This window comes from Chelon labrosus (assembly GCF_963514085.1).
Source record: "Chelon labrosus genome assembly, chromosome: 23".
In the NCBI taxonomy this organism is placed as follows: Eukaryota; Metazoa; Chordata; class Actinopteri; order Mugiliformes; family Mugilidae; genus Chelon; species Chelon labrosus.
In genome coordinates, this window is record NC_140356.1 from 102,501 (window position 1) to 115,476 (window position 12,976).

The 12,976-nt window shown below is 41.8% G+C and overlaps 1 protein-coding gene across 3 annotated transcripts in view; it reads right to left on the minus strand.

Moving 5' to 3' along the window:
* The window catches only part of lemd3 (LEM domain containing 3), a 34,388-nt gene extending 22,769 nt beyond the window's left edge, over window positions 1-11,619 (minus strand). Inside the window, exons 1-5 of one of the 3 annotated variants that reach the window (XM_084573407.1) lie at window positions 10,694-11,619; window positions 7,212-9,899; window positions 5,204-5,244; window positions 4,273-4,342; window positions 279-352 (exon numbers count right to left, since the gene is read on the minus strand). In XM_084573407.1, the coding sequence (XP_084429533.1) occupies window positions 279-352; window positions 4,273-4,342; window positions 5,204-5,244; window positions 7,212-8,541 (1,515 nt within the window). In that variant the 5' untranslated portion in view covers window positions 8,542-9,899; window positions 10,694-11,619. Of the gene's footprint in view, window positions 1-278; window positions 353-4,272; window positions 4,343-5,203; window positions 5,245-7,211; window positions 10,516-10,680 lie in introns of those variants that run through there. The other 2 variants (XM_084573406.1, XM_084573405.1) reach the window with 2 other exon arrangements.
* Window positions 11,620-12,976: the final 1,357 nt, after the last annotated feature.

Here is a 12,976-nt window from a genome sequence, read left to right on the forward strand (position 1 = left end):
TCACAGTCCCACGCTGGCATTCACTGAGCTCCTGAGAGTGTCCCATTCTTTCACAAATATTTGTAGAAACAGTCTGCAGGGCTAGGTGCTTGATTTTATACATCTGTGGCCACTGAATTGATTGAAACACCTGAATTCAGTTATTTGGATGGGCGAGTGAATACTTTTGGCAATACAGAGTACATGCAGAGATGTGACAAAGTGTGTATTTCATGTACTGTTTACATATGCACACAGGAAGAGAAAGACATCTGACTGATGTGAACGTGTGTACGTACCACTAAATATGCAGAGGCCTCATCAATGGACACACTCCTATTTGGATGCTGCTGGTCTCCACAGTCATGCTGGCCTATAATCACAATATTAAACCATCACTGACAAAAAGAGCACAGTACTGCTAACCATCTGTATCAACATCTTCGCATGTTATAATCTCGGGTTTAGCACTCACAGATAGATAGATAGATAGATAGATAGATAGATAGATAGATGTAATACAAACTGTAATATCACATTTTTGGATATATCTTTAATAGGTTGTCATGTGAAACAATGATAATTTAACATAATCAGAACTATTCATTTTAGATACTTTGACTATCACCAAAAAACAGGTTTTCCCTTTTGTGATGCTTTGCCAGGAATAGTTAAGAGAAAAATAGGGAGAAAACCCTGAACCAAAACCGTTTTTCTGGGGGGTGTAGGTAGAGGAAGGGCTTTAGCCTCTAGATCAGGGATGGGCAACCTAAATGATGGAGGGGGCCACGATTTTTCATCGACACTACCTGAGGGCCACATAACCAGATATGATAAAACTGCCATTTTAAATATGTTTGTGTGTGTGTGTGTGTGTGTGTATATATATATATATATATTTATTATTGAAGCAAACAAAAAATAACCGCTTACTGTGATTTTATTTTTTAATTAATTTGTGCATTTTTACTAAGAAAGAGTTCAACATTTCCCCTGTATACCCACTCTACCTCACCACTACCAGCAGTGGGCACTGGTAAAAAGTCGCTGTTTGCGTACTTTTGATTTGAGGTCCGCTATGATAGCAGCCCTTGCAGCTTCAGTATACTTCTCGTATTTAGCTTTGTGCAAAGTGTTGTAGCGGTAATTTTCAAAAATTAATCTGAGGGCCACTTTGAGACGGCCCACAGGCCGCCAGTTGCCCATCCCTGCTCTAGACCTATCATGCTCCAGCTAAACCAGGTTGGTGGCATCAACAACAGCAATAACAAAAAAGAACGGTGTGGAGTGAAAGGAGAATATGAGTGTAACAGCACGAGAGGAAATTGTAGATAAAAAAGGAAAGGTCGCGTCACCAGTTTGGCAATATTTGACTTACTATTTTAAGTCAGACAAGAGTCAGACCGATGCTGTCTGCAAACTTTGCAAGGTTGTTGTCCCTGCCAAATCTGGCAACATAACAGATTTATTTTATCACCTCAGCCGCTCTCATCCACTGGAGTACAGCAGCCTCAAAGAGCCACAACTATCGACATCTGCCGGTACAAGTGTAACAACACACAAGCTGCAACAGACCACCATGAAGAGGTACCCGGCAGCAGTGCTATACGACAAAACATCAATGCGATATATAAGAAATAACGGATGCAGTGCCGTATCATTTAGCGAAGGACACGCTCCTGGTCAGCACAGTTGTGAAGTCTGGGTACAAGAATCTTATTCACGTGCTTGACTCCCATCACATTCTACCAGGCCAAAAGCACTTTTCCAAGACAGCTATTCTTAAGCTTTACACAATGTGCAAGGAATCTGCGGAAAAGGAGATGTTGTCAGCAAAGCACTTTGCGACAAACTCCGACATGTAGTCAAGCCGGTCAAAGATGTTAGTTCTATACCTCACGTGTACACACATTTTTTATTTACAAAAATGGATTAAGCATTTATTCAATGCCTACATTTGCACATTGACCAGTATGTTTATCTATTTGACTGTTAGTTGTGTTGACCTCTATATAAAGGTTAAAGGTTACGTGTAAAATAAAGGTATAAATTCAGCCTTTTTTTCTCCTGATTTAGAATAGGTTAAAAAAACTAATTAATAACTATCAATATTGACTCATATGAAACGCTTATATCGTGATACATTTTTAAATATGAGTTCAGAAGTTCACAGCCTATGAATCATGTTCTCACACTATACAGCCTGATGCTTTGATGTGACTTGACTGCTCACACTGTACGTCCATATACCACACGCCGGACTTTTGTATCCGGAACTGCAACGGCAAAACAAAGTAGAAGAAGAAGAGGAACCCGGAAGTGGGAGACGCACATCGAAGTTGTTTTGACGTAACTTCAGTGATCGCACATGCTCTGTGCGAGAGGTTGAGGCAAATCGGCTCGTGGCACTGCTTCTACTGTGCGATACCTTCACGAGGAGCGACCAGGATTTCAAACAAGTTTGATTTTCTTGCGAGCACACGATTTGTGATCGGGAGGTCGTAGTGAGGTGTTAATCTCCCCTCGTTACCCAACGTATACTGCACGTTTGAGCCTAAATTCGGCCCGATTCAAAATAGTCGCACGAGTGGCAAATCGTCTCAAAATGAGCCGACAATCGCACAGTGTATGCCCGGCTTATCCTGCAACAGACCTAAGCAGCTGGGTGACAATGCAGTGAGCACATGTCCTCTACTCTCTTCTCTCACACCGAGCTCCTATTCTCCGATTTCTTTTCTCTGGCACAGAGAACCTGTCCTATAATTTATTGTCTAATAATTTCTTCTTGATTACTACTCATACAGTTCTCTGGTACTACTGTATAGCATGTTAACTGCTGTGTGTCCCTCTCTGCCCCTCCCCTCAATTCCTTCTCCATCTTCTTGTGACTGCCTCTGGCCTGGTGTTGTGTGCTTATGACCAGTGGAGCTCCATACTACATCTGTAGTTCTGGTCTCAGCCTGCCCAGTCTTCATGGCCTGCAGTTTTCCACTCCTACCTGAATGCACAATCCAACCTGCCTACAATGTCTTCAGCCTACTTATATTCAATAATTATAGTAGCTAACTCACATGTGATAGAATAACTGCTGTCACTAACAGCTTTATTTATATTCTTTATCAAACTCTCATGTAACATGATCAACTATATGTTGTATTTGTGTCACCATCAGAATATACATGTACGCTTTGGTCTAATGTATGAATCTATGACAGATGTATGTTTATTTTATCTTTTCTCCACCTCTTCTCTCTTCTTTTCTGTCTCTACCCAGAGAGCCTTCAGCAGATGGGCCCCTCCTTATGAGCCGCTATTAACAGCTTCAACATAAAGCACTCAGTTCCCATCATCATTGAATAGAACAGGCAGCTAAACTCAACACAGCTGACAACTCCCAGACTAGCGTTTTAGCAGGGTAATTACATCCAACGAAGGTTCAAAAAAGGCAACTGGACTTGTAGAGTTTTGGAGAAGACGTTTCACCACTCATCCAAGTAGCTTCTTCAGTTCTAGGGGACTGGTGGGAAGTCTGAGGTTTAAATAGGAAAAAACTCCTGAAAAAACTTGCTTGTTATGCTAATAACCAGAAACTGGTGCGGCTAATTTCCACTGTTTTGTCCCCCTCCTCTTCCCTATGAATGGTTCTCTAACGACTCTTATCCGTCAGAGGCTCCACTGTCAAGGTGTGAATGAGATTGAAACGTCTTGGGGACAGAAGTTAAAACTGTATTGTAAATAGATGGCAGATTAAACCTCAGTCCACCTCCTCTGTTTAGTGAAGGTTTTTCCAGTCTGACATAGATGGCTTCCTTTACTCCTCTTTCAAACCATCGGTCTTCTCTGGCTAAGATTTGGACGTTGTTATCTTCAAAGGAGTGTCCTTTGTCCTTCAGGTGTAGGTGGACCGCTGAATCGTTTCCTGATGAGCTGGATCTCCTGTGCTGGTACATGCGTTTGTGGATGGGTTGTTTGGTTTCTCCAATGTATAAATCTGTACACTCCTCAATGCACTGAACAGCGTACACCACATTACTAAACCTAAAGACTTCCCATCAGTCCCCTAGAACCGAAGAAGCTACTCGGATGAGTGGTGAAATGTCTTCTCCAAAACTCTACAAGTCCAGTTGCCTTTTTTGAAGCTTTGTTGGATATATCATGACCTGGATGACTGAGAACCTTCACAGACATACAGGGTAATTACAGAACAATGACTGTTGTCATAATGTCACACTAACGACAGAGTCTACATTGTTAGTCTGTGGCCATGCAGTGTCGTGCAGAGTCAATAGCTACCAGCAATGTGGGCCAAGTGGTCATGAAGATTGAGCAAAAGCTCTAGGATCACATCCCTCTCTGCCTTCTCCTGCAAAGAATGACAAAATTAGTCAACACACCAATGCAACCAAATTAAATATGTGACCAGGGTTTCCCATACAATGTCCCATGGGTCGCCAGGGTCTAATTCAAAAAACTAATTTTACACGTTTCAAACAACGCTGTACTTTCTCCCACCAGCCGCAAACCTGCTCTTAACCGAATTTAATCTGATGGAGAAAACAGCACGCAAAACTCACGTAGCATATGCACTGAGCATGTGCAGTTATTTCCGATGTTTTGTCCTTGATTTTTTAGAGCATGGATATTTAAAATTACTTTAAGAGAGTTGGTCAAAACCTGGAGGAAAAAACAACACGGATGGGGAAACAGTCATGTGACACAGGGTATAATTCAAAATTATTACGCTTATAAGCTGCTAAATTTAAAGTTATGACTAACTTTAAGAGGACAGTGTTCAATTCTGAAAATTGACAAGTGACACTATAAGCCAGAGAGAAGACATCTCACTGTGTTGAGATGTGACAGAACTACAGAGAGATGAACATTATATGAATTCCAACTGGAATCTGTTCAGTATATTTAAATATCAATATTTTGTGAATTTACTAATTTGTATTTAATAAATAGCAAAAAATATTAATACCATGTTGTGTTAAGGGTAATGTACAACACAGGTCTTTAGTGTAGCATTTTGATATAAGGGGGGTGAACAATGCTTTTATATTTAATCACATGGCATAACTTCTTCTGTGTTCATTCTTCACATTCATCAGGCTCGTAATAAATTTCAGTGTTAAATTACACACCACACATCATGTTCTCTGCATATAAAACAAAAACATTGTACACAGAGTTAAAGGCGGAGTATGAGGAGGTATCTACTTACATAAGAAGAGTCAAACTCACTGCCAAAGGGGTGGCTCCTAACTAAAACAAAGTTGAAAGAGATATAGAAGAAAAACATACACATTAATTAGAAATACACTGTAAAGCAAACACACTACACATTCAAATCACAAACTCTTGGTCTCTTCCAATAGTACAGAATATTTGTGGTCTGAAGAGTGGATGCAGTTCTGACATCTTAACACAAGACTCAATGTCCGCACCTTGTCACTTAAAAGGAAAATGTGTGCACCGCAATCTGACAAAAAACGATCTATAAAGGAATAATACTTTAAAGTACAAAAATGCAAATCGGAAATTTTCCTCCCCAGGTCAAGTCCAGAAATATCTAGACAGATATCATACACATATGGCCAAATAGCCCAAATCTGTTTTGGGCCATAATCCATCTGTACTGAAAAGCACCACCCAATCAATTTCAGATGTATTGTCAGAAATCATTCATACAGAAATATGAATGTAACGTTTTCCCATCCATAATAAATAATTTAGAATAAAACCAAGCTCACTGATTAAACAAGTAATGAGAATACATTTCCAATAAAAAGACACATCTGTGGTCTTTTTTGTGCGCTACCCTCTATTGCATTCTCATTTCCACTGACAAATAAAACTGTTTTTTCCTCACAAAATCAACATACTGAATGAAGGGGAATAAATCAGGGGATGAAAATAAATACATATATACATTTAGTAGGGTGTGTGGCATGTCTGCTAGCACTGAAAATCTGATAGAAAGCTATGCCGTCAGTTTGTTATGAATGGTCCGAGGGCGGAAATGTGGCCTTCAGCGAGCCGTTTCAAATTTGACTCATTTGTGAGTTAACTAGTTCGCTCTACCTTGTCAGTCAATGGTCCCTACACGGCTTCAGACAGCCTCCTCCTTCCGTGTTTCACAGTGACACCGCTAATGAAGTGAATTTTAGTATTTAGTGCTCTAATGCTTGTGGCTTGACCTTTTATGGGTCAACCGTATGGACTGATGCAGGTCGCTTCATAACTCAGCGCTGCTGTACTCTACCGATATGCTGAACGGTTGCCGACGCAACCATAACATTGAGAGTTTATCAATAAAGTTGGGAGAGAGAGAGCTGATTGACGTACCTGCCCATAGACAGTCTATGTACCATGGTACCTGCCTAATGCCAAAAGTTCAACTGTTGCAATGCATTCTGGAATTTGTAGTGTCAATGTTGAACACGCAAAATACCTGTGGGCCACTTCTGATAGATAAAATATCATCTTCCGGGCCAGATTTTATTGTCTCACGGGCCTTGAGATTGACAGGTATGCTCTACAGGACAAGTTGTAATAGAGATGGGATGAACTGTCTTGTACTGGAGTTGTTTTGTATGTCAATATCACATCCAAGTGTCATTTGTCTTTGGACGGTGGTCTGTTGCAAGCCAAAGTTCCTGGATGTACTAGTCTGATGTATTTTTATAAACAGATAGCTGAAGAGAAAACACAGTGCACAAATTAAATTAGACAAATGTCATTGCAAGAACAATACCAGAACGCTAGGGATGGACTAGAATTGGATCAATTATGTGATCTGTCCTTACAAACAGCTGCAGATTTTTCTTTTGGTATTATTTGAAAAGTGACATACTAGCAACTCTCGGACAAGTTCCCTCTTACAGTCCTCCCTTTTACAGCCCTTCCTTCTGTAATGTTGCTTCTAATCCAAACTTAGTGCACTATTAGAAAACTGCCCCAGAGCACCTGCAGTATAGACATTTGCATTGTATTTTTATGTGTTGCCAGTTTGTATGCGTTTTCATATCAGTAGCACTTCTGGATTTGGCTCACCATTATGTTTGCGTGTTCAGTTTTATGTGTCTTGTTCTTAGGAATAACAGACTTGCCAGTAGTCTTAATACTGCTAATCTTTTTGGTTTGCATTTGAGCAATGTGTAGCAATGTTATTGGCTGGCGCATAGTATCTAAACATATAAATCCAAGTTTAGCTTATTAAAGACACTTACCTACGCCATCCACCTCCGATGATCCGGAGCCCCTCATCCTAAGGTACATGAGGCCCAGTAGCAAAAAGAAGAGACAGGCTGTAGTGAGCAGGAACATGGACAGGTAGTGAGCGCTAAAGCTACCAGGTGATGGTAGCTCTTCCCTTTTGAACTGCTGGAGGAGGTCATCCTCAGGGACCGTCAGTGTATTCTTTAACACTGTGTGGTTAAATGAATGGTTGGGGGCAGGAGTATGGAGACCGTGGTTGCCCCTGTACCTCTGGGACAGGCTGTTGCAGTTGGAAAAGCGGGGTCTCAAACCAGTGCTGAACCTATTAGTACTGTTGCTTCTGGGCGTTCCATCTTTGCCGTCAACATGGTTGTTCTTACCGGCCTTAACTCCATGGCTCCCTGAAAAGGACACGTAGATGGGCTTCCTAGGAAACCTATGGCTCATCATGCCTCCTGATAGGTCCAAGTCCCCTCTCTTTATATCGCCTTCGTCATCGTCTTCAGCTCGGCTTCCCACCATGTTTAGACTCCTATGCGGGTAAATCTCACTGTTCTTCCCTCCCGTCTGGGAGCCTCGATCGACGGCGTGGGAAGAGAATGCTACTACCGAGCGGCCACGTCGAGGATCCAACCCATCCCGCTTTCCGACGCCATGCCCCCCAGCGCCCTCTTCCTCCGAGTCTGAATAATCCCCAGTGAGATTGTCAGGGTGAGAAGCCCCTCGGCCATTTAAACAGTGAGAGTTCTTCTCCGATTCCTCCTCACAATCGCTCTCGTCCCCCGCTTCGTCATCATGCCTGCCTTTTGCGTCGGGCCTGGATCTCGCACTAACTTCCCAACCGACTGAGACACTTCTCTGTCCGTCCGCACCCGTGGAAGAGTTGATATTCAATGTAGTTCCAGCATCAAACTGACTCTTCCTGCCCACATTCAGTGCTGTATACGGCCTTATCTTCGGTTGCCGATGCAAACAGGGGCTTCGGTTCGCTTTACCGCGGTGATCGAGGGCCTTACCTTTCACTGGAGTTTCAACATCAGACTCGTCGGAGCTGAAGCCGAGGACGCAAGACTTCCGGCCCGGTCTCCTGTTAGAGCTCAGATGCGTGACGTCATGGCTGACTGGCCTAGATGCTGTCGTGCTACCACCACCAGCGGTGCAGACTACTGACCCGCTACGGATTTTGCTCGGTCTTGCCCCTCGCTGCTGTTGCTCTTCGCGAAACTTCTTCAGTTTCTTCAGATACACCGGGCGAGTGTTTTCGGTAACGGGCCCTGGGGTGAAACCGAAGCGCTTTAATTCTGAGAAAAGCTCCTCATCCGTTAACAGAGCTGACGCCATCTTTGAAAAAAAAAAAAATTATACTACCGTGCGGCGGAAATGACGTGGACGGGACGCGTCAGTTCGGTATGTTCAAAACTGTCGTTAATGCCGTTCCCTGCGCCCCCACAACCCGCATGAATACATTCAAACGCAAAAAAAAATAATACCTACTGTTTATTACACATCACAACATTTAAAACATTACACATTTCTAATATGCACACAACCAGAAAGACCACATGATTAAAACCACATGCTTAATTTTGTGGAGGTCTCCCTTGTGCCTCCAAACAGCAGTGAGCATGGGCGTGGTGGTGGGAGTCAAGGGGACCTGACTGCAGGGCCCGAGTCGGGAGAGGGCCCATAAAAATGAATTGAATGAATTGGGTTCTCCAATTAATTGGTATTATAATGTATTTCAAATATATTGATAACATCAACTGAGAGAATGAACTTTGTGTCACAGCCCTTCCAACATATTGGACATTCTGGGGGCCCCCTCTTGGAGACGCAAAATGGTTTAGTCCGCCCATAGACAGCGGCCGGCGACAAGTACGTCAGTGCGTGCAGACTGAATGACCTGGAGACCAACAGTCATAATGCCGCCCAAAAAACACAAATCGGGGTACCAGAAAAAAAAAGAGCAGAAAGGAAAAGAAATAGGGCAGAATGAGGAGAAGCCACTGTTAACTGCTTTCTTTCCGAAAGGTGAACCGAGTTAACTTGTTGCGTAACTGCATCCAATCAAAGTTGTCGTAGTTCGTGGGCATTTACTAGAGGTGGGAAGTAACGAAGTACAAATACTTCGTTACTGTACTTAAGTAGATTTTTCTGGTATCTGTACTTGAGTAGTTCATTTTCTGACAACTTTTTACTTTTACTCCCTACATTTGTACACAAACATCTCTACTTTCTCCTCCTTACATTGGAAAAACAGGCTCGTTACTTTTTAACCTCCACGGATGACAAGAGGTAAAAGACGTGACATGATTGGACCGGACATAACTAGACAGGAGTGAAGCAGCAATTTTAAAAGTGTGTGTTGGCCGTTGTTTCAGTCTCCAAAACTAATGCAATGCATTTCTTGATTTTCTTCATGAGGATATGCAAATAATATTACATTCAAAATGTACATTATAGCACAATGCTCTTTAACCCAAGATATATATTCACAAGCAGTCACATACCATGGTATTAAGCAATTAATTTATGTTTTATTAAAGAAGTGTGAGGGGCAAGAACACTGTGTTCCCTCCCTCTCCTCTGATGTTCTCCCCTTCTTCTTCTCTTATGTTCTCTCCAACTTCTCTCCTGTTCTCTCCCTCATCTTCTCCGTGCTCTCCTTTGTCCTGACTCCTGGACTTCCCTTCCTCATCCTACATAAAAAACTCAATGTTAATATTCCTGAACATGGAAGAGTTGAAATGTTTTATGTTAGAACTTAGAACAAACCTCTACAGCCTTGATTTTGATGAGGAAACATTTGTTTCTTTTGTTGTTCTTTTATCTGCTTTTTATTATTTCACATATATTTTGTTGTTCTAACCTGTTTTAACTAATCTTTCATCCTAACCTTCATCATACTCTATATTATTATTATTTTATTCCTCTTACCATTTAAGATTTTAGTAGTTTTATTGCGTTTCATTGTCTTCATTTATATTTTCTAGTTTTTGAGTAACAGGGATGAGTTGATGTAGGGGATTTTCTTCACTGAACTGTTAAGTTTTAAGCTCCAACAAACAGCTTTAAGTTACATAAATGAACACCTAGATGGCATTAATGCAAGAATATGTAGGCCTACTAGTATTGAATTAGTGCATTTATGGATTGACAGCTAGCTTTCTGTTTCCCTCCTGTCACATAACCACTTACATGACAACTTGACTTGAAAAAGAAAAGTCAATCTTCTGCTGCCTCTTCCCAGTTACCATTAACTTTACTGGGCTTGCATTAACTTTGTTTGTCACCTGGCTTGCTTAATATTAGCTGATATGCCACAAAGCAAGACATAGTTTAGTTATTTACAGAGAAAATTCGACATTATTCATCATCTTCTATACCCGTTTAGTCCTGTTAAACGTCACGGGGGTCTGCTGGAGCCTATCCCAGCTGTCATCGGGCGAGAAATTCGACATTATTAACTTGTTAAATTACCGTTTCATCATACCTCTGCTCTGTTCGACGTCTGCAGCAGCGAGTGACAGCGGGCAGGCAGCTTCGTGTAGTGTTTATCTCGTTTACAGTGCAACCACGGCGGATTTCACATGTCCATTACATATTACACAGTTCGATATCTGAATATTCCGTTTTGATTAACGTTAACGATAGGCTACTGCTCCGCTTTCCGCTCAAGACTCGGCATTGTTGTCATAGCAACATGGAGCGTCTCTAGCCAATTTAAACTGCACAAGCTACAAAATAACTTATTAAGCGGTATTTAGCTGTAGCGACATGCCTATTGGGTAACCGTATACACTGCTATGTGCACGACTTCTACATTTGGTTACAACAAAGACAAACGTGCTTAAAATAGTAGAAAACCACAATGTTTACTACGTGTGACGCTCGTGGTAGCCATCTTGGAAACTGAACTCGGGGTCCTCTGAGCTTCGACGAGTTGACGACTTGTATATACGACCTCGGGGGCGTTCTATTTGCAACTTCCGGTTCGTAACTCGGGAAAACGACTCAGAAAACGAGTTCGGTGGACAAATAGAACGCCCCATTAGCATGTAACAGTTTATTTTCCCGTGAAGGCCGGGACTAGTGGGTTTGGTCAAATGGCTGTGATTGGCTGGATGGCTGTCAATCAATCTAACTTCACCAATGGGTTTTCATGTCTGGGGGACTGGAGTGCGCTCCATTTCAGTACGCTGGTACGCTGCCAGGGCCAGAGCGAAAAAAACGGTTTAATACCTCAGGAAAAAGTGAGGGGGATGAAATCACCTTGTTAAAAAAGTCCCCACGGGTGTGACGCCCATGTGACTAGAGCATCGGACTAGAGAAGGGAAGTCGACGATGCGCGTCCTGTGTTCTTCTTCTACTGTTTTGAACAGGCAGCCTGTTGATTAGTTTGAGCTCTGCTGCCACCTAGTGACTGGAGGCTTGTTTATCGTTCATGCATCAATAAAGACACTAATACTGAAAGTCCACCTGACCCCAGTATTTGAGAACTACTGGTCTAATGTGAAAAAAAACAAAACAAAACAAAAAACAAATTCATGTATGGTGTGGTTCCTGTTGCTATCATTAGCTTTGGAGGATATTTTGGAAGCTAGTTTACAACGTTAGCCATGCTATGGGAACACACCATTTTGAAAGTTTGTAGCGAACAGTAGCTAGCGGTTTAAAAACAACAACTCAGCAACCCTCAATTTATTATTAAAAATTATCCAGATGCTCATGCAGGACATCTGGTCAATTAAGTCTAGATTATTCTGCTGGAACTTTTTCATTTTGCAAAATTATCAATGGGTGAATTGTTTCATTAATGGCAAAATAATTTTTACTTTTTACTGTGCCTGTACTTTTTTACTTTTACTTGAGCAAAGGAGTTGAATCAGTACTTTTACTTTTACCAGAGTATTTTTTTACACAAGTATCCGTACTTTCACTTAAGTACAGAATGTGAATACCTTTGCCACCTCTGGCATTTAGTGGGATGTAAATTACATCTTTACATCTCGTGTAAGGCTTTAGCAAGGCTTTATTTCTTTTTTTCTGCAAGCTGAAGAACAATTTTATTGAAAAATTAGATAGTTTATTTGATTTCATTCTCTGTGTACAGTAGTTGGCTCCTGCTCAAGAATAAATATTTTTAAATCAAAATGTGTTATGGATCAAAATGTTAGTAAACAAACCAGATGTAGCCTAATGTTTGAGCACAAGTAGACCAAATGCATCAATTCAGGTGGTGAATGAAAGAGTGGGCCATCTTCTGCTGTGGCCATCTATGGCTGCGAAGATCCATCAGAGAAGATGCACAGGAGCATGGAGAGGATACTGTTAAGTTTGTGGAAAGACACTTCTATGTTGACGATGGCTTAGAATCTGTCCCATCTGAAGCTGAGGCAATAGATCTACTCCAGTGGACACAGGCCTCAATTGTGGAATCTTTTTTTTTTTTTTTTTGTCAAACAATCAGGCAGTCATAGAGGCCTTCTCGCCCGAAGATTGTTCCTCAGTAATCAATAACTTAGATCTGAGTGGCGAAACTGCACCCACACAACGGAGCTTAGGTCTGCTCTGGGACATCACATCTGACACTTTGACCAAAAACAAACCCCGCAGTGGAGTCCTCTCTCCTGTCAGTGTTTTTGATCCCCTGGCCCTGCTGGCACCCGTCACGATCCAGGGCAGAACCCTTTTAAGAGAACTTACCTCAGAACTCTCTGCATGAGACATGCCTCTCCCGCAATATATGTTGTGTGGACTTTTTCAGATGCATCAA